This window comes from Pseudorasbora parva, chromosome 9 (assembly GCF_024679245.1).
Source record: "Pseudorasbora parva isolate DD20220531a chromosome 9, ASM2467924v1, whole genome shotgun sequence".
In the NCBI taxonomy this organism is placed as follows: Eukaryota; Metazoa; Chordata; class Actinopteri; order Cypriniformes; family Gobionidae; genus Pseudorasbora; species Pseudorasbora parva.
The window spans coordinates 47,506,812-47,529,895 of NC_090180.1; the positions used below are offsets into that span (position 1 = coordinate 47,506,812).

General features: G+C 39.9%; 2 protein-coding genes across 3 annotated transcripts; both read right to left on the reverse strand.

Annotated features, from left to right (window-relative positions):
• Positions 1–1,940: 1,940 nt before the first annotated feature.
• Positions 1,941–12,558, reverse strand: mbd3a (methyl-CpG binding domain protein 3a). 2 transcript variants are annotated; one of them, XM_067452876.1, is made up of 7 exons: positions 12,400–12,558; positions 10,835–10,991; positions 10,594–10,731; positions 9,378–9,468; positions 8,178–8,355; positions 4,728–4,874; positions 1,941–2,864 (listed from the first exon to the last, which is right to left on the reverse strand). In XM_067452876.1, the coding sequence occupies exons 1-6, from the start codon at positions 12,411–12,413 to the stop codon at positions 4,730–4,732; spliced, it is 723 nt and encodes a 240-aa protein (XP_067308977.1). In that variant the 5' UTR covers positions 12,414–12,558; the 3' UTR covers positions 1,941–2,864; positions 4,728–4,729. The 2 variants fall into 2 exon arrangements, with proteins under 2 accessions (XP_067308977.1, XP_067308976.1); XM_067452875.1 differs by having other exon boundaries at positions 12,304–12,530.
• A 1,689-nt stretch (positions 12,559–14,247) lies between these two features.
• uqcr11 (ubiquinol-cytochrome c reductase, complex III subunit XI) lies at positions 14,248–22,884 on the reverse strand. The gene is made up of 3 exons (XM_067453356.1): positions 22,835–22,884; positions 16,422–16,548; positions 14,248–14,597 (listed from the first exon to the last, which is right to left on the reverse strand). Exons 1-2 carry the CDS (start codon positions 22,882–22,884, stop codon positions 16,428–16,430), a joined length of 171 nt encoding a protein of 56 aa, XP_067309457.1. The 3' UTR covers positions 14,248–14,597; positions 16,422–16,427.
• Between the last annotated feature and the right edge of the window lie 200 nt (positions 22,885–23,084).

Sequence of the window (23,084 nt, forward strand, 5' to 3'; positions counted from 1 at the left end):
TCCACTCATTCTGTCACTCTCTCACACCCCCCCCCCACAATCTCTCACAGATCACTCTCTCACACACACCCATAATCTCACAGATCACTCTCACACACACCCACAATCTCTCACAGATCACTCTCTCACACACACCCACAATCTCTCACAGATCACTCTCTCACACACTCACAGATCACTCTCTCACACCCCCCACAATCTCTCACAGATCACTCTCTCACACACACCCATAATCTCACAGATCACTCTCACACACACCCACAATCTCTCACAGATCACTCTCTCTCACACACTCACAGATCACTCTCTCACACACACTCACAATCTCTCACAGATCACTCTCTCACACACACTCACACCCACAATCTCTCACAGATCACTCTCTCACACACACTCACAGATCACTCTCTCACACACACCCACAATCTCTCACAGATCACTCTCTCACACACACTCACCCACAATCTCTCACAGATCACTTACACACACTCACAATCACTCACAGATCACTTACACTCACAATCACTCACAGATCACTCTCTCACACACACCCACAATCTCTCACACACACTCACTCACACACACACCCACAATCTCTCACAGATCACTCTCACACACACACACTCACAATCTCTCACAGATCACTTACACACTCACAATCTCTCACAGATCACTCTCACACACCCCCACAATCTCTCACAGATCACTCTCACACACACACACTCACAATCTCTCACAGATCACTTACACACTCACAATCTCTCACAGATCACTCTCACACACCCCCACAATCTCTCACAGATCACCCTCACACACACTCACAATCTCTCACACATACACTCAATCTCTCACAGATCACGATCACACATACACTCAATCTCTCACAGATCACTCTCTCACACACTCACAGATCACTCTCTCACACACTCACAATCTCTCACAGATAACTCTCACACACACACTCAATCTCTCATACATACCCACAATCTCTCACAGATCACTCTCTCACACACACACACACTCGCTCTCACACACCCACAATCTCTCACAGATCACTCTCTCACACACACACTCGCTCTCTCACACACCCACTCTCTCACAGATCACTCTCTCACACACCCACAATCTTTCACAGATCACTCTCTCACACACTCACAATCTCTCACAGATCACTCTCACACTCACTCGCTCTCACACACTCACAATCTCTCACAGATCACTCTCTCACACTCACTCGCTCTCACACACACCCACTATCTCTCACAGATCACTCTCTCACACTCTCTCACAGATCACTCTCTCACACACACACTCGCTCTCTCACACACCCACTCTCTCACAGATCACTCTCTCACACACTCACAATCTCTCACAGATCACTCTCTCTCACACACTCACAGATCACTCTCTCACTCACTCGCTCTCACACACACCCACTATCTCTCACAGATCACTCTCTCACACTCACTCGCTCTCACACACACCCACTATCTCTCACAGATCACTCTCACACACTCACAATCTCTCACAGATCACTCTCACACACACTCGCTCTCTCACACACCCACTATCTCTCACAGATCACTCTCTCACACACTCACAATCTCTCACAGATCACTCTCTCACACACTCACTCGCTCTCACACACACCCACAATCTCTCACACACCCACTCTCTCACAGACACTCACTCGCTCTCACACACCCACTATCTCTCACAGATCACTCTCTCACACACTCATTCGCTCTCCCTCTCACACACACTCAATCTCACAGATCACTCTCACACACCCATAATCTCTCACAGATCACTCTCTCACACACACTCACTCGCTCTCCCTCTCTCACACACACCCATAATTTCTCACAGATCACTCTCACACACAATCACTCGCTCTCCCTCTCTCACAGACCCACTCATTAAAAGAAAACATGCACGTGTTGACGTGTTGAAAGATTTTTATTTGCCAAGTATACAAAATGATCCTTCAGCTACAAGGGTTGTATCCTCAAAAATATGATCCAAGTTCTTGCAAATAAAGGACATACAAAACCACCTCCACTCCATATTTCAAATATGACAGTACAATGAGAAAACATGAGTAGAGTGATTAAATGATCTAATAAAGTCAACCTTGGTTGTGCGAAGAATAAGTGCGAATCATAATCAAGCCATCGACTGACAAGATCATGAATTCAACAAAAGTCTGTCCTGTAATTCCACAAAAATAAATCAACTTCCTCCAGCCACATGATCCATGTCCTCACAAAAGCTTTGATTTTTAATGTCATCTGTCAATGGATACAAGGCTTGAGGGGAACGTAAAAGCACCAATGTAAAAGCTTATGTCTACGCTCAGATATCACTGTAACAAACGGTAAAATGTAGAGAAACCAGGGAAAAAACATTGAGCACCATATTTGTACCAGCTAACACAAAACCAGATGCACTACTAGTACATTATCTCCATTAGTCATAAAACATGGCATTTTGCTTGTGTAAAAAACTAACGTGTGTAAAACCGATGTTCTAGACTTGCATGATCTGACAGAAATTAGCTTACAACGTCTGAATAAAAAAAAAAACCTGACGCGCTGAAACCTTTCGAACCCGATGAACACATGATGAGAAACCTTCTCGGCCCAAACCCCAAACTGATACAAAAATAGAGCAGTCAGAGCACGTTTACTTCTATAAAAAACTGCTTGAAATGTTAGGGGTAAAACGAGAAGTTTCACAGTGGAGTTAGAGCAGACGGCAGGAAGAGAGGGCTTGTTTTCTGCATAGGGATCAGCTCTGAGTCTTTGGGTTTATGGGGAGGGAAAATACTGTCATCCAGGTCATTCCCGTCGCCAGCCGCTTCCCTGCAAACACACACACACACAGAGAGAGAGAGAGAGAGAGAGAGAGAGAGAGAGAGAGAGAGAGAGAGAGAGAGAGAGAGAGAGAGAGAGAGAGAGAGAGAGAGAGAGAGAGAGAGAGAGAGAGAGAGAGAGAGAGAGAGTGAGAGTGAGAGTGAGAGTGAGAGTGAGAGTGAGAGAGAGAGAGAGAGAGAGAGAGAGAGAGAGAGAGCGCATTACAATCAAACACCAACACGTTTCTCAAGAGCTGTTAAAGATCGGATGAAATTTTGCTTTGATGCAGGGCTGAAGTGGTGCCAAATTCATTGGTTCTTTAACATTAGGAACCTTTGTAAAAATACAGGCATAACATTATGACCGGTAAAGTGAGTATCACTGATGATCTCTTCATCACAGCTCCTGTTAGTGGGTGGGATATATTAGGCAGCAAGTGAACATTTTGTCCTCAGAGTTGATGTGTTAGAAGCAGGGCTGTGTGATATTGAAGAAAAATGCGATATGCAATATCTTGTTAAATAATGCGATATGATATTGCAATTAGTGTGTAAAATATATATTTAAAAACTGGGAATGAAAACTTTTGTGTTTCACATTCTTTCTGGGAAAAGAAAGCATCGCTACAACTTCTGAAAGTGACCAGCAGTGTCGTTCACTTTTCTGTGTGTGTGTGTGTGTGCGTCAGACAGCACGAGAGTCCAAGTTATTATTTTTCGCAAATTATTGCGTTTAATTACTCTTTTTAACATCAAGCAAGTCTTATAAGTAACAGTCGTGTGCCCAGTCTATTCTCTGCTATGCGTCGACCTAAAACGTACACTTTTCCCAATGTTAAAGTAGACTATTAAAATCATTCAGATATTGCATGCCTTTGTGATATGCATATTGCGATATGTACATTTGCAATATTTCGATAATTTAGATATATTGCACAGCCCTAGTTAGAAGCAGGAGAAATGGGCAAGCGTAAGGATTTGAGCGAGTTTGGCCAGATTGTCACGGCTAGACGACTGGGTCAGAGCATCTCCAAAACTGCAGCTCTTGTGGGCTGTTCCCGGTCTGCAGTGGTCAGTATCTATCAAAAGTGCTCCAAGAAAGGACCAGTGGAGAACCGGCCACAGGGTCATGGGCGGCCAAGGCTCATTGATGCACGTGGGGAGCGAAGATTTGTATTTTGGGATAAATAAGAAATTTTAGAAAGTATGTTTAAACATGAAACTAAACCACAAGTAGGTTGAGTCATTTAGTCATTCATTCAAGAATGAGGCAGTCGTTTACGAACAGGTCATTAAATCTTTGATTCAGCCGGTTCATTCAAACACTGAATCATTCAGTAACACACACTGTTGCCGTGAGGCGCGTTATGGTTCTGCTGTTTGGAAGTATTTTCGCAACTAAAATAGAACAAAAACACTCAATATTGCATCTCAAAAGTGAGTGACTTAATGTTGTCAATTAATTGTTTTTCGGAAAGGTGTCATTTTCAGTCGTGATGGTGTTCAGGAAAACACACTCTTGATTGTGTGATGTTGTTTAATTGTATCATATGTTATAAATATAAAAACTCCACATTTTGAATGTTTTCTCTGTGTGAGCGGCGCTCGTGTGTTGTGATTTCTCCTCGAGAGGAGACTTATCGTCAGTTCATTATATATTATACTATTATCCACTAGTAGATTTGTGATTTTTGTCTATATTGCGAATATAAGACGACCCCCCATTTTTCAGCCTATTTTTAGGACACAAACCTTGTCTTATAGTCGGGTATATACAGTACTATAATCTGGCTGTGAAAACTGGATAAGTTGTTTTTATTGCAAAAGCACGAGTGACCCGCTTCCTGACTGAAGAATTAGTAGTTTCTCTTACAGCTATACAGTCTCCATTTCCTCGTCGTTGGACTCGTCCTTCAGAGATTTGGCATCACAGGCGGCTTCCTCTATGTGCGCGAGCATGTCTGCCATCAGAGCTTCCTCCAGCCTCTTCCTCACGCTATACACCAGATCTTCCTGCTTCCTGTGGAAGTAGAACAATGTTTCAGCTCAATGAACCAGAGAGGCATTCGAATATACGTCATGTTCAATTTAACCCCTTAACGGTCACCGTCCCATAGGTGGGACACTTGGCGCTCTTTTTTTTCCCGTATCCTATATTTTTAGCCTGACGTGGTCATCCTCAGCTCTAGTCAGAATATGAGTCTGATGCTTCATTGGGCTGTGATTATGGGGCGTGTTTCAACCCAACCAGGAAAGACCTCAATTGGACAGACCGACAACCAATCAGAGCAACGAAGCGACAGAGCTCAACTGCACTATGTTGCCAAGTCCGCGTTTTTTTCCCCGCGGGTTGTTTTCTATGTCCGCGGGTTGAAGCGACTATTATGTGATATATAGACCCATGAGTGCAAATATTAGCAGGCAACCTTGCCACAATAACACATTTAACCCCAAACACCATTTTTTTTTTCGGAGAACCCCCCGAGAAGCTATTGTTTAGGGCTAGTAGTTGGCGGGTTTTGTTGTAAAAACTTGCCAACCCTGTCTGCACGCGCGCTGGAATAAACGATCTTTGCCGGTGTTGTAAAAAAATAACAATTTATTGATACACAGAGTATTAACCCAACATGATCATCATTACTGAGAGAAATAGTGAATGTGATGCAGATACGAACAAGCTCTCCGTTTAGGATTCGAGTAAATAATACCCAAGAGCCTTTGATGACGTGATGATTACGGTACTGTTGATCATCTGTCCGTCATCGGCTAAAGCCCGCCCTGATGATCTCATTGGTCAGTTTCTGTTGATCATCTGTCCGTCATCGGCTAAAGCCCGCCCTGATGATCTCATTGGTCAGTTTCTGTTGATCATCTGTCCATCATCGGCTAAAGCCCGCCCTGATGATCTCATTGGTCAGTTTCTGTTGATCATCTGTCCGTCATCGGCTAAAGTCCGCCCTGATGATCTCATTGGTCAGTTTCTGTCGATCATCTGTCCGTCATCGGCTAAAGCCCGCCCTGATGATCTCATTGGTCAGTTTCTGTTGATCATCTGTCCGTCATCGGCTAAAGCCCGCCCTGATGATCTCATTGGTCAGTTACTGTTGATCATCTGTCCGTCATCGGCTAAAGCCCGCCCTAATGATCTCATTGGTCAGTTACTGCTGATCATCTGTCCATCATTGGCTAAAGCCCGCCCTGATGATCTCATTGGTCTGAACAGTTTCTGTTTGGGGATAATTACTCCTCTATGGAGCGAGGCCAGACCGAACCGCCCGACCTAAGATTTTTGTGGGCGGGGCTAAGTTCGGCTGGCATCCAGGCTACCTTGTATCCCCATTCAACCAAAAAATACAGAGATGTGTCTGTTCAATGCAGAGTGAGCTGAGCGAGAGTCGTTATCACAGGATGGATTTTTGTGTTCGTAAGCTTTTGAATGATACCTAATTTATGATGATTACTAAAATATAGTAGCCTGGATGCCAGCCGAACTTAGCCCCGCCCACAACATTTTTAGGTGTGGCATTTCGGTCTGGCCTCGCTCCATAGAGGAGTAATTATCTCCAAACAGAAACTATTCAGACCAATGAGATCATCAGGGCGGGCTTTAGCCGATGACGGACAGATGATCAACAGAAACTGACCAATGAGATCATAAGGGCGGGCTTTAGCCGATGACGGACAGATGATCAACAGAAACTGACCAATGAGATCATAAGGGCGGGCTTTAGCCGATGACGGACAGATGATCAACAGAAACTGACCAATGAGATCATCAGGGCGGGCTTTAGCCGATGACGGACAGATGATCAACAGTACCGTAATCATCACGTCATCAAAGGCTCTTGGGTTATATTTACTCAAATCCTAAACGGAGAGCTTGTTCGTATCTGCATCACCTTCACTATTTCTCTCTGAAATGATGATCATGTTGGGTAAGTACTCTGTGTATCATTAAATTATTTTATTTTTTTACAACACCGGCAAAGATCGTTTATTCCAGTGCGCGTGCAGACAGGGTTGCCAAGTTTTTACAACAAAACCCGCCAACTACTAGCCCTAAACAATAGCTTCTCGGGCAGTGTTGGGTAAGTTACTCTAAAAAAGTAATTAATTACTAGTTACTAATTACATCTTCAATAGGGTAATTAGATTACTGTACAAAGTACTCTCGCCAAAAAGTATTTAATTACTTATTACTAATTATTTTTTAGTTACTTTCTAAACCCTATATTAACCTCGAGTTAAGCGATTCAAGGTTAGACATGAAACGGCTCTTTTAATTCATTCAAATGCATAATATAAAACTACATAAATTACTCTTGCATTAACTGAGCAAAGTATTACAAATGTGAGAAGGAGACATAAAACATGCATTTTAAAGTTAGACTTTAAATGTTGATGTTTATTCCACTACTGTATTATGTATAATTATATTTAGTATTTATTTAAATTTCATCAGAAGTAACTTTAATTAAATTACAGAAAAAATAAGAGTAATCCCTTACTTTAATTTTACAAGGGAAAAGTAATAGATACAAGGTATATATCCCTGTATTTTGTATGTTTTTATATTTGGATAAAACAAAAATCTTTAATAATAATTTTATTTCACATCTTGTCCAGTAATTTCCTAAAAACAATGTTGATATTGTAGGCTATAAACAAATACAGTGAATGTTTAGGCTATGCAATATATTATGTGCAAACTGGGGGTTTGCAATCTAAAAATACAAATAAAAATTTTGTTTTTAAATTCACTAAACTAAAAATGAAAATAAAAACAAAAGCACATTAGCATATATATATATATGAATAGTTGAAGATTCGATGCATCAATATGCGGAGCCGGATTTGACCACTGATCTCACGGGCGAATCTTTGCGGGTGTTATGAAACGAGGATCATACCATTTTGACAATATGGGGGTGCTCAACATTTTAAAGATGTGGTGCGCCGGCTTCCTAAATGAGCCCTATTGTCACTCCCAGCAGGTGAGAACAGGTGAGAACTGCAAAACTTTAGAGGCTGTTTTCTCTCGTTTAAACTTTTCTAAAGGCCTACATTCAGATGGACACAACTTCTCCAAATATTATCAGATTTCCATGTGTTACACATCGTTGGAAAGCTTGGAGACTACACTTTCAGGATCTGAGAATAACTCAAAATGCCCCAGAACCGACTTGTGTCCCTACTTTCCAGGATTGGTCACATATTCGATTTTTATGAACCCAAATATTCAAATACAATATTTTGGGAAAATGCCCATCCCTAGTACAAACTATTATCGAATTACTCGATACACCGCCCAGCCCTACTCTACCTGATGTCTTCATCGGTCACCATGAAGGCCTTGCAGAGAGGCTGTGTGGTGTTGAGCCAGACTCCAGGGTTTTTCTCCACAGCGGCGGACAGCTGACCCGTGATCGGAGCCGAGCTGGTGTGCAGAGCGCTCGCTAGAGCTGAGAGAAGCGTCTTATCTGAGTAACCTGGACCGACACCTGCCGTTTCAAACATTACATAGTTTACAACACACACTGCATTAACACCAACAGAATTCAGTGCATTTAAAGGGTTAGTTCACCCAAAAATGTGTCATTAACTCCTCCCCCTAATGTCGCTCCACACCCGTAAGACCTCCGTTCATCTTCACACACAGTTTAAGATATTTTATATTTAGTCCGAGAGCGTATGCAAGTGTATGCACACTATACTGTCCATGTCCAGAAAGGGAATAAAAACATCATCACAGTAGTCCATATGAGACATCAGTGGGTTAATTAGAGTCTCTTGAAGCATCAGAAATACATTTGGGTCCAAAAATAACAAAAACTACGACTTTATTCAGCATTGTCTTCTCTTCCGCGTTTGTGTTCAATCCTCAAAAAAAGATTAGAACGGTTATGAATCAGTGAATCGATTCATGATTCAGATCGCGTGTCAAACTGCTGAAATCACGAGACATTGGCGATCCAAATCATGAATCAATTCACTGATTCATAACCGTTCGAAGTCGTAGTTTTTGATATTTTTGGACCCAAATGTATTTCTGATGCTTCAAGAGACTCTAATTAACCCACTGATGTCTCATATGGACTACTGTGATGATGTTTTTATTCCCTTTCTGGACATGGACAGTATAGTGTGCATACACTTGCATACGCTCTCGGACTAAATATAAAATATCTTAAACTGTGTGTGAAGATGAACCGAGGTCTTATGGGTGTGGAGCGACATTAGGGGGAGGAGTTAATGACAGACATTTCATTTTTGGGTAAACTAAACTTTTAAGCTGATAGTAATGCTGCCTTAATGTGGTATCTGAAATTTGATAATTCCAACTTTTGAAGTCATGATTACGAGCTCATTGCATTCAATTTGTGAAATTTGAGGGCGTTCGTGTGCAATTTTTTTGCCCAGGAAACTCATATTTACAATAAATCCGAGAGCATGTGAAGGCAGCATTAGTTTCGGTCCGGTTGGAAACAATCAGGCATCGTATGAGCTTAATTTCCCAGTTTACCTTGCAAACCTTTAGGAAGATCCATGGTCTTCACCAGCTCCTCTGCTATATCGTAAGCATTGAGTCCACTTAGCTTCTTTTCCCAGAACAGCTGTGAAATCAACAGGTCAAAGACCAAAAAAAGATCAGATCACACCAGACGCGAAAGAAGCATTAAGAGTGATTTACATGTTAAAGGGTTAGTTCACCCAAAAAAAGAACATTTTTCCCTCCTGTGGTTGGCCAGCCGTCAGACCTCCGCTCATCTTCACACACAGATGAAGATATTAGTGTTGAAATCCGATGGCTCAGAAAGGCCTTCATTGACACCAATGTCATTTCCTCTCTCAAGACCCAAAAGGCACTAAAGACGTCGTTACAAAGCCCATCTCACTACAGCGGCTCGACAATCATTTTATGAAGAGGCCAGAATAGAGTTATAACACTAAATAACGACTTATATAGAGATGGCCGATTTCAAAACTAAGCTTTGAACCGTTATGAATCAGTGAATCGATTTATGATTCGGATTGCGTGTCAAACTGCTGAAATCACATGACATTGTCGATCCAAATCATGAATCGATTCACTGATTCATAACGGTTCGATGCTTAACGAAAGTTAACGTTTCAAATATATTGCAAATTCTTACAGACCGCAAACTTTGAACGGTAGTATATGCATGTGTGTATGTGTGCGTGTGTTAGGGATGTATATTTTATTTAAAACGGTACGATATCATGATTTTGCACATTTCGGTATATGCTGCTGTTCCGAAGTTCACCGCTAGATGGAAGCGCGCTACCCCAACTGACCCGAAACAACCGGCAAATGTGACAACAACACAGACGAACAAAATGGATAAAGCAGTTGAATCTCACTCAAGATGCCCAAAATGAATTAATAAAGAGAGGAGTAGAAGTGAAATTTGTAATTACTTTGTTTATAAAACTGATGAAGAACCATCAAACCTAGCCAAGAAGCATCTCTCACTATTCTGACTTTAAGACTTCTTAACGACAGGTCAGTGATCATTCAAACCATCTCATTTAGACATTTATTTTCTGTCTACACTGATCAACACACACACACAGCCTAACATAAGATCGAATATCACAAAATCTCCAGCATTCATTTCAACCAATGACATTTAGATCTCATAGTATTTGCATGTGCACTATTTCACTATTTACATTCGTGTTAGTGTGTGTGTGTGTACATAAGCTGTGATGCTTACCTGTTTGGGCTGCTCCACAGCTTTCTGAGGGTCTGTCTTGACCTTGTTGCTGGGGTGATTTGTAACCTTGGTGACGGGCTGTTTAAAGATGGACGCCGTCTGTCGGACCGGCAGTGATGTGTTCAGATCGGGTTTACCCTGAGCAAAAAACATCCAGCATCAACACAACGAACAGATCCAGAAAGACAGAGGCACAAGAAACCAAACCGCTGAGATTGATGTAATGATGGCTTGAACTCGCCTTGCTTTGACTGTTATCGTAGCGTATCCGCTGCCTGTTCTTGTTTAGTTTGCTCATAAGCATTTTCCCCGTGCGGAAATCGAAGGAGCTGAGGTCCATGGAGTTTCCCAGATAGCGCGCCAGCTGTGGCTTACTCCGAAACTTCTTCCCTGTTGGACTAAGAAGGAAAGAGAAAGTTCAAGAAATATTAATTATTCACTGCATCCTAAAACATGAAGACCTGTCGCACGCAGCATATCCATGCTTTCACATATAACTGTGTGTAAAGATGAGCATTTACACACAAAAACCACACCAGCCATTTTATAATGTTAAATAGAATAAAAACAATAATACTATTTAGCATATATACAATGATTATGCATATCATTTTGCAGAGATCACACATGTAAAAATGATCTTTTGAGTAAAGAAACAACAATAAATACAGACACACGAGAAAGAAAGACTGTTGGTACCAAAGTACAGGGGTTTTCAATCTTTAATACGCCACGGACCCACATATGATCAATCTCATGCTAGGACCCCCATATTCAAATTTAAAAGGCAGCTATATATATATTCTGTATAAAGACCCAATTTATACAGTGTAAATTAGCATAAATAAGTTTAAAATACATCTGAAAATACTACGTTTTTATTCTTACATTATTAAATTAATCTATTACTGTATTGTAAGATGCAGTATTCATTTAAACCATACACACACACATATTTGCGCTGTCAAGTTAATTAATCACATCTAACATAAACGTTTGTATGCATTATTTATATACATAAAATAGTACTGTGATTAATCACATCCCAAAAAAATTGTTACATAATACATGTGTGTGTAATGTGTATAATTATGCTTATATAAATACATGCATGTATGTATATATAAGATTAACTATATATATATATTTATACAGTATGTACATGCAAATATTTCTTGCATACATGTATGTGTGTAATTAAGTATACATATTGTGTGTATATGTATACATAATTACACACACATACATGTATACAACAAATATTTGCATGTCAATTTACAATTGTTAGACGCGGTTAATCGCGATTAATCGTTTTGACAGCACAAACTACAATGGTATCTAATTAAATCAGCAACTATTTATCAATAACAAAGTGGAGACTCGAATATAAACGATGGTCAGACTACATAGACATATTTATTCAATTTAAACTAGCACAAAACAATAGTTAAACTATCTCAATAGAGAGGAACAAAACAAATACAATGAGTTAGCATCACTGCTAACGCAGATTAGCGATCAGTGCTAACTCGCACGAGATGCCAAAGCATGATTCGTTCAATGTACGCAGGACAAACACCAAAAAGCTGGGATAATAACGCACTAGAATACTCAATTAGCCAATTGAGGTCGGATTAGTAATTGTTAACTTATATATAAAAGCAGTTTTTGTCTCGGCTCGCTGGTCTCCGGCTAATCCCGCTCCAGTACCTAAAATAATAGACATCACTTTTCCCCGCGGACAAGCCCGACTTTCTGGTCACTTCTTCCCTTTTCCAACCATTTGGGAGAGCCGAGCACTCCCACCTTTTCCTCTCCATGTTTCTCCCGGAGTCTCTCTGGAAGGAAAAGCTGTGGATGTTTGGGGTTAAAGGCGGCCAGTCGCTGCTCTCTAGTATCCGCTCACCTCACGACCTTCTGACTCATAATGACTCTCTGTGAACTGGGAGTCGACTCGCAGTTCATTCATCGGCGGAGCTGTAAAAGACATGCAGATCGACTTCAGAAGAGACTCAAACTAAGACAAATACTTGAAAAACATGTTTATTGTAATTCTTGAAAGACGATTGTTGTTTAATAAAGGAGAGCGATGGTGGAATCCGACTCGTGGAAATAGATCTGACGGTTCAGTTAGAATCGATTCGCTGTATCAAGAAAATGATTATGTAAGACACCTTTTAAAGTATTTTTTATTAAATGCTAGTATTCAACAAAATATCTAACTATATATACTCGTGTTTGTGTGTGTATCAGGCACAACATGACCACTGACAGGTGAAATCTCTTCATCACGGCTCCTGTTAGTGGGTGGGATATATTAGGCAGCAAGTGAACATTTTGTCCTCAAAGTTGATGTGTGTGAAGCAGGAGAAATGGGCAAGCGTAAGGATTTGAGCGAGTTTGGCCAGATTGTGTCGGCTAGACGACTGGGTCAGAGCATCTCCAAAACTGCAGCTCTTGTGGGCTGTTCCCGGTCTGCAGTGGTCAGTATCTATCAAAAGTGCTCCAAGGAAGGACCAGTGGAGAACCGGCCACAGGGTCATGGGCGGCCAAGGCTCATTGATGCACGTGGGGAGCGAAGGCTGGCCCGTGGGGTCCGATCAAACAGACGAGCTACTGGAGTTCAAACTGCTCCAGAAGTTAATGCTGGTTCTGATAGAAAGCTGTCAGAATACACAGAGCAGCTCAGTTTGAGGCGTATGGGGCGGCAAAGTCGCTGACCAGTCAGGGTGACCTCTGACCCCACCGAAAGCACCAACAGTGGCACGTGAGCATGAGAACTGGACCACAGAGCAATGGAAGAAGGTGGCCTGGTCTGAGGAATCACGTGTTCTTCTACATCACGTGGATGGCCGGGTGTGTGTGTGTGTGTGTGGCTTACCTGGGGAACACATGGCCCCAGGATGCACTATGGGAAGAAGGCGAGCCGGCGGAGGCAGTGTGATGCTTTGGCCAATGTTCTGCTGGGAAACCTTGGGTCCTCCATCCATGTGGATGTTACTTTGACACGCTCCACCTACCTAAGCATTGCTGAGACCATGTTCAGCCTTTGATGGAAACGGTATTCTGGTGGCTGTGGCTCTTCCAGCAGGATAATGCTCCTGACACAAAGCACAAATGCTTCAGGAATGGTTTGAGGAGCACAACGACCAGTTTGAGGCGTCGACTCGGCCTCCAAATTCCCCAGATCTCAATCCAATCGAGCATCTGTGGGATGAGCTGAACAAACAAGTCTGATCCATGGAGACCCCACCTCGCAACTTAGAGGACTTAAAGGATCTGCTGCTAACATCTTGGTGCCAGATACTACAGCACACCTTCAGGGGTCTAGAGGAGTCCATGCCTCGACGGGTCAGGGAGACCAACACAATATTAGGAAGGTGGTATGAGTTTTTTTTAAACAAATAAATGGAGTTATTGTAAAATCACATTTTAATATCGGTAAACTCATGCAAATGTATAAATGGTGTTGTTACACTTTATATTAAGGTGTGACTGTTACAATGCAATTATACATTTAACTTAAGAAATATTAATTAACAACAAGTACCAACTAAATGGCATTAGTTGCATGTAATTATGTATACATTACGGTTATAACTACAGTAAATGCATGTGACGTGTGTAATAAGGACACTAAAATGATAATAAAGATAAACACAAACTTTGTCTTTTATTTATTAACAAGCACCTCCATTAAAGCCTCCGTTGAGCGGATGGAGAGCAGACACACACAGCTCAGCTCCACGGTGACGCTATTAATGATTTCATTACAGGAGGTTCAGATTTACAAACATCTCTTTAATATACATCGTTTAATTCAGACGGTGATCTTACTCTTTTCATGAGCTCAATCCACACTGGAAAATCACGAGGGGACAATGGATCGAACACCCATAAAAGAATAAATATCACATTGTTCATTGGTGCTGATGAGTTTGTTTCACGAAGTAATGTCGTTGTCATCCACAGCAGTGACGAGCGTCTCCATCTTCAGTCCTGACCTACAGGAACATAAAGCACAGCATGAGCATCAGTCTGTGAACGTCTGTTTGCATGCACATTCTTACGCAGATTATGCCTAATAAACCGACAATGAACATGGTCATGTAAACGGGGTAACCCGTTTTCTTTTATCGGAGTAAGATCATAAACGGCTTAAGCATAAACCGGTCGGGACAGGTTGTGTTTTGCCTCTTACCCTGATTTTGCGCAGCATGTAAACGCATTAAAGGACAACTCCGGTGAAAAATGAACCTAGGAGCAATTAAACGTCCCGTTCTTCGTGTGTTTTTGAAGCTTTGGTTGTGTTTACAGTGTGCAATATCACTGTATTGCAGTGCCTTATCTGTACAGCGCTGTTTCTCTCTGTCCTAAAAACGGCCTGATGATTTCCTTGTTCTATGAAGTCCGTCCTTCAGAAACACGTAACGAGTTCTGATTGGGCCAGCGCTTCCCGTGTTGTGATTGGACAGCAGCTTAGCGCACTTTGCCCGGAAAGGTCCCGCCTCTTACCATAACGGGGCGATACGAGCGCTGAATGCGCGCTCTTCTCCACGTGGGAGAGCAACGAGACCACGCCCCCTATTTTGCGTGTTCTTGTGGGCGGAGCTTTAGTCAACAAACGGGTCTAGTGACGTCATCACAGCAGGAAGTGCAGCGATGTAGTCCAAACCGGCCGCTCGCTGTAGGCTTTGAAAGGGAACTTCTGTTAAATAAAATATCTCGCTTGGCATTGAACTTTGAGCTTTATCATTTTACAGGGATTATTTATGCTCTAACAGCAACATTACACACTAACTAAAGTTTGAAAGATGGAATCGCGAAGAACGGGACCTTTAACAGATGGTTAGCGAGTAGATCGTTCTCTGGGATGCGTTTTCATGAAAATCGAATGTAAAGAGTTTTATCTCTAAAAACAGATTAGCTTATAACGCTTGTCTATGGGGCACAGAATAAGTGAAATTAAATCGCTAGTTAATACCACTAACAAGGCTCAAAATAGCCTCACACTAACACGGCAGCATAATGAGGGTCCCTACATGCAAACCGAAGCGTTGAGAACTCTGTAAGAGTACAAACAGTTTAATAAGAAGATACTTTATAAAGACAGTCCAAAGTTGAGTCGAGCTGTGACTTTGATTCTCATATGGTCCGTTGTTTCCGGAAGAAAGTTTAGTCAACCATGTATTTTAACAAACAGATATAATTCATGCATTTCCATGTAATTAGATTTCACAAACTTAATTCCTGTCGATCAGCTCACTTAGCACAGCGTTTGTGGCTCGACTGGTGTTACCCCTAGGTTCATTTTTCACCGGAGTTGTCCTTTAACCTGATTTCTGTCGACTTCTCGAAATGCGCATGTGTGATAGGTGACAAAAACACATACTTATTTTTCACAGTCTATGACTTAGAGCAGATTTAAACTCATCCAGACAGAGCAAGCGTTTTGCATGAAAGAAAGAAGGATATATAATCACAGACGCACTCTTTTAAGACCCTGAAAATGGTAAAGATGTGTTCTCATCTCACGCAGCAGAAGAGGTTCAGTCAAAACGCTGCGTCTGGAACTGATGAGGGATAATATGAGCCGTAAATCTCCCGCTGACACGCTTTATTAACATCACAACTGACGGAACATTGGGAATACATCCGAGTCAGATATGGAAATTATTATTTTTGACATCACTACAAAGAAATAACCTGGTTTATTAATAAAGTCATGTAAACGCGGTTTACTTGCATTGTCGGATTACTGGTGTGCATGTAAACGTGCTCGTTGTCTTAAAGAATAGACTGTATAATGAGTGATAAACATGTCAAACCTTCATCTATTCATCTTTCCTGAACTTCCCGTTGATGTAAGGCACGTAGTCCAGGATCACCCGCCAGTCTGTGAAGTGAACGAGAGCCACGCCGCCGACTCCACCCCAGACCGCCAGCGTGGGGACCCTGGACAAACACATCGATACACACACATCATCATATCTGATATTACACACATTTAGCCAGCGTGGGGACCCTGGACAAACACATCGATACACACACATCATCATATCTGATATTACACACATTTAGCCAGCGTGGGGACCCTGGACAAACACATCGATACACACACATCATCATATCTGATATTACACACATTTAGCCAGCGTGGGGACCCTGGACAAACACATCGATACACACACATCATCATATCTGATATTACACACATTTAGCCAGCGTGGGGACCCTGGACAAACACATCAATACACACACATCATCATATCTGATATTACACACATTTAGCCAGCGTGGGGACCCTGGACAAACACATCGATACACACACATCATCATATCTGATATTACACACATTTAGCCAGTGTGGTGACCCTGGACATATTCATACACACACATCATCATATCTGATATTACACACATTTACACGGCCTGCCTTCACACACAGGGTTTAGACTGAGTCAGGATTAGACCTTTGTTCAGTTAGGACATTTAGCTTTTATGAACAAACATTACAGCGGTGCATCTTCAGATGAAACAATGGCACAAATCTTCTGATTTATCAGTTCAAACATGAATTTTAGGCTCAAGCCTCGTGTGTGAAAGCGGTTGATCAAAGCTTTGCCGTCGCACTCCATCTACTGCAGTCCTTCTGTCGTCTGAGTGACTTTTTTAGCGAGTACAAATTTAAAATTTAATTTTTTTTAAATTTTAGTCATCAAAAAGCATGTCTAATTAATTGAAATATTAACATACGATTTATTAAAATAATTTCTTGCAGGAAAAAAATAATAAATTGTTGTTTTCATGAGTTCAAGTAATTAGACATGATTTTTTTGAATTATTAAAATTAAAAATGTTAATATTATTATTATTATTATTAATGGTTAAACAGTTAAAATGGAATCCAGAAAAGTTAACAGAAAACACAAAATATTGTCAAAAATAAAATTGAATTAATCGCATCCAAAATAAAAGTTTGTGTTTACATAATGTGTGTACCGTGTATTATTATTATGTATATATAAATACACACATGCATGTATACATTTAAGATTTGATATATATATATATATATATATATATATATATATATATATATATATATATATATATATATATATATATAATTATAGAAATATATATACAGTGTATAAGTGCAAATATACATGCGTGTGTTCAAATATACATAATTAAACACAGTACACACTCACACATTGTGTAACCAAACTTTTATTTTGAATGTGATTATTTACATTTTTAGGGCTTTATAAAATAAGTTTTTATTTATTTATTTTGTGAACAAAGTCTGTGTTTTTCTGGATTCCATTTTAACCATTTTTAAAAAAATAGTAATTATTAAATTATATATATATATATATATATATATATATATATATATATATATATATATATATATATATATATATATATATATATATATATATTAACCGTTTTATTTCTGTAGTGTTTTTAATATTAAAGAGCATATTGCAGGTTAGAGACTCCAGTGAGTCAGTGTATAGAAAAATAATGTAGGACCTAGAATTTCTTTAAAATATACTTGTAAATACGCTAATAAGGCTTTTTGAGTCGTTTTTGTGAGAAAATTTTACTTCCGCATCTAAAAATGCGCAAACCGGAAGTGACATAACGAGAGGGAGTGCCGTGACTTTCAACTATAGGAAAACAATGGATCGCAATGACAGTTCGGACGCTGAGGAAATTATAAATGTTTATTAATACTCATATGGCAGACCACAGCCATGCAATAATGACACACAATAAGGGACAGGCCAGGATTAGACAGAACAACGATTAGAGGAGAGGATTTGAGTTGTTGTGTGAGGAGAAACCAAGGGCGTAGGTTTGGTCTCAGCTTTGGTGGGGACATCCCACCAGGTTTGCCCAGATTATATAGTCTATTATTTATTACCGAGTATGGAAATGCAACATAGTTTAGGAATGAACGATTATTAATTTATGAGGCTTTTCAGCCCAATCCAGTACCATAATAATAATAAAAGACAAAATACTCTTTAATTGTCAAGTTCATAAATGATTTTCAAAACTGATTTGGAAAAAAACCACAACATGCACACAAAATTACTTATTTTCAATTAAAAAAATTATTGTGGACTGGATTTATTATCACATTTTATCACATTATTGAGCATGTCAAAGATTAGTAACAACTTTAGATTTGATGCATTGTTAGTTTTTGTACAGGATCAGTTTTTGTTTCTCCCTCATTTACTGTTCGTGGCTGTTTTTGCCCCATTGACTTCCATTATAACCACATTTTTTTATTTTAAAGCCATAATGCTATATAATCATGCACAATCACTTTTTATATTGAAAATAAGTTATTTTGTTTGTACGTTTTTTTTCCAAACCAGTTTTGAATCAGTTTTTGAAAATCATTTATGAACTTGGCTTTTAAAGAGTGATAGTGATAAGAGTGACAATTAAACAATGACAACAGCTCAACAATAAACATGGAATCAAGTAGGCCTATGCAAGCTTGCAACAGAACACATTTTATATTAATTTACATTTGATTATTTTATTTATTTCTAAAGAACTCTTTAATAGCCTATATTGGTGCACTTTAAAGGGATGGCTCACCCAAGAATAAAAATCCTGTCATCATTTACTCTGCCTCATGATGTTCCAAACCTGTACGAGTTTCTTTGTTCAGCTGAACACAAAAGAAGATATTTTAAAGGAAGTTTGTAACCAGGCTGCTTTGGGGGCACCATTGACTTCCATGGTAGGAATTCAACATAACAAAGAAATGTATACAGGTTTAAAAAGGAAATTGACAGATTTTTCATTTTTGGGTGCACTGTCTCTTTAAGCAGTCATTTTGAACCAGTAACCACTTTACTGAAAAAAATGTTCTGAAATTCAAACATTAAATTAAATTTTCTTTATTAATTTACTATTATGACTATATTATTATGCAATTATTTGTCACATTTTTATCTAAATATTTTTTAAATGTCAAACTTTTTATGACAGGATTGTTTATTATTAATATAGCCTATAGCTAAATGATAAATTAATAACATTAATTAGGCTATAATCTATTAATTAACCGGTCTAATGACTAGAAAAATAAGTCTGCCAAGCTTTGATAATCTATGGAATATTATATTAATATATTATCCATTAAAAAAACAATAGGCCTACCTAGAAGCACGGATGTGTCCGTCATCGCTGCTGCTTTCAGTCAGACAGTCTGAGACACTGAAATGCTTCTCTGCAAAGGTTGCAGTTTGTCTTAGGTTCATCGTAAGTTACTGGACAGACTCACTGATACCTTTTTTTTCTATTCAGCCCTATATATGGAAATCCTCTTGCGTTAAACGGTGGTTGCGAGCTCGACATGTTTTTAAAAAAGCGCGCAAGTTTACAGCGCATGTTCTCGAGACTCCGTCGCTATGGCAGCAAAGCTGCTAAAACCCAATCTTGTGCATCGCGTCCCGTATTGGTTTGATACGGCGGGACGCGTCATTTTGCTTGTAAATACGGGAAGATACGGAATCGATCCATATAGCAGCACGAAGGAGTTTGCTAAAATATTGGTGGGGACAATTTTGCCATCTTAAAATATTGATTGGGACTAGTACCTAGCGTCCCCCCCCTAAACCTACGCCCATGGGAGAAACAGTGGAAGACGGAGCAGGTGAGAGAGTTAGCTCATAACATTATACGCTAACACTGTGCTCAGATTACAATACTTTGCAGAAAATTACCATGTATCAGGCAATCGCAAAGCTACTATTGGTCATCTAGGAGTATTGATACCAATAACAGAAACTAATAATAAGTTCAGACCATCTGGCTTAAGTCACACTCACCGTCCACATTAGACGTTAAAGCCGGGCGCGGGGCGTAACGTTACCCGGTGCTGTTTTTGCTGACATATGAGCTCGCTGCTCGCAGACGATGCTTTTCCCTCGCGTGGACATTGTGGATGCTCGTATGGTCGTGGCTCGCAGCATGTGAGGAAAAACACGAGCCGAGCACGTTTCTCGCACCTCTCTCGCTACCTCTCTCACGATATTTTTTAAACATACAAAATTAAAAAAAATCGGGAGTCGGCTTGATTTTCACCAGCATGGCTGGCCCCTATTGCCAAATCATGCACAACAATGTCACAGGCTAGATCTATGAGTATTATTATGCTATAGCTCAGTTGCTGCAACCATTACAGTGCCTTTTTACACACACACACACACACACACACACACACACACACACCATGACACACACACATACATACGCACGTGCGCCCTCACTCCCTCTCTGGTTGTTTCTGTTGAAAGGGCTGCTGTTCTATGCTTTTCAACAAATCATTTGCACACTAGTAATGTTTTCTATCTAAAGCTAGCAGCAACATTGAGTCTCTGGTTTGAGTCTCCAGTCTCTGTTTAACGCGAATGCTTGTGTGTGTGTGTGTGTGTGTGTGTGTGTGTGTGTGTGTGTGTGTGTGTGTGTTCGCCCGGATCGCCTCAGTTACGGTGCTCAGTTCACGCGGTTTCTCCGAGCTGACGGATCCGCGACCGGCCGTCACACTCCGCCGCGGCCGAGCCACAGACAGTATAACGTGTTATTGTGATCCTTTATTCACTCATTCTGTGTTATGGGTTTATTTTGTGCCGATTCACCGTCGATAGTGTGATAATGTATGACGTTTTGAGTATGTATTTGAGTGAACGATGTATATACGCTTGAATAAAATGTACATTATCAGCACATAATTCCTGACTTTTTTTTAAAGTGTGAGACTACATGTGTGTTTATGTAGCCTACATACTTTGTATTAATCAATGTTGAAATTGATTAATGTAAAAACAATAGCCAAGAAGCATTGCGTGTGAGTATTTAATCATTTAATATCCTTTAACTACATGAGTATTGCAATGTTAAACTTCATCATATCGCTGATAATCCGCGGTGTAAAGTGAACACACACACACACACACACACACACACACACACACACACACTAACCGCGTGTGTCAAAGCAGATGCAGAAGTGAAGTACCGTCTCTTCACCTGCACAAAACGCCACAATGCAGCTTTTCTAACTTTTTTTTTTAGGAAACCTGTTGACTCAATGTCCTGACAGGTTGGACACTATCATTTTCCATGACAATGATAAATTTAAATAGAAAAACTACCGAAAATACACTGATTACTACAGAATACCAACCTATTCTGCACTGAGCCAATGCAGAGCTTGGCAGACGACTCCCTCTCGTGACGTAATATGACGCGATGTTGAAAAAAACAGCGGTTTTACAAACAGCCAACGAAACGGCCACTTTATCTGCTAAATTTGTGCTCTTATGTCTTTTAAAAACATTTTAAATCCTGCATTACCTTTTCATATGGCATTTTCATACAAGGTTATATGTTTATCTCAAAAAAAATTTAACCTGCAATATGCTCTTTAACTTATCCAAGTAAAGAAAGAAAAAAAGGGCTTGTGCAATAAAATACCTCTCAATATCAACACAAATAATACATTTAATTGGCACAATTATCAGAGATGAACAAGTCGAAAGTATTGCATTCCTTATTGAACACGCATGTTTTTGTTGTGGGTCACATGACGGGCTACGGAAAACCAAAAGGGACATGATGATTGGAGGAAAAATGATTTTTAATATGGAGGTATAAAAGCCTGATGTATCAAATAATATCCTACAAAACATAAAAAACACAAACTTTCACATGTCAGGCTTTACTTACAAACCTGTTTATCTTTCATAATATTAATAAATCAATACAAGAACACAGCTAGAAGTTATTTCACTATTAAACATTACTATCAATAACAACACGAAGGCCAAAAACCTAAAGGACGGCCAGGCTGCAAAATATTCCTAAAGATCCTAACATGTTTTTTTTTTTTTTTTTTAGTCTTAGCTGAATTGTTTAATAAATAAACACTTTATGCACTATTACTGACATTTTATCTTTTGTATTCGTGACTGATGTTTAAATTAAACCATGTCAATAAAGAAACCCACTCAGAATCACACACAACACGAGTAAACACACAACATAAACTGAAGTAAACAGAGGTTATTAGTGTTATCGTGACCTGAGCGCATTAGCTTAGCATGCTAGAGTCAGGTCGAGACAAGGACAAAACCATTAATACACACGAATCAAGAGATTATATTCATAACACAGTGTGTATGGAGCTTTACCATGTTCTTACCATGTTTTCGCGATAGACGCGTATTTCTGTCCGATTATTTTGCCCAACATGATCAGATGTGTGCGGCGAGCAGGACGCTATTTGGCAGCGGACGTGCACTGAAAACTGCGGATGAGCGTCATCGGGTCGCGACGTGAGCGGAAATTACAAAATAAAAGTCGAATCAAATCGCTATAATAAAAGTCTTCTTCCGGCGTGTTTTTTATTTTGCGTTCCAAAGAAGGTGCGTATTAATATAATGTGTTTGTCG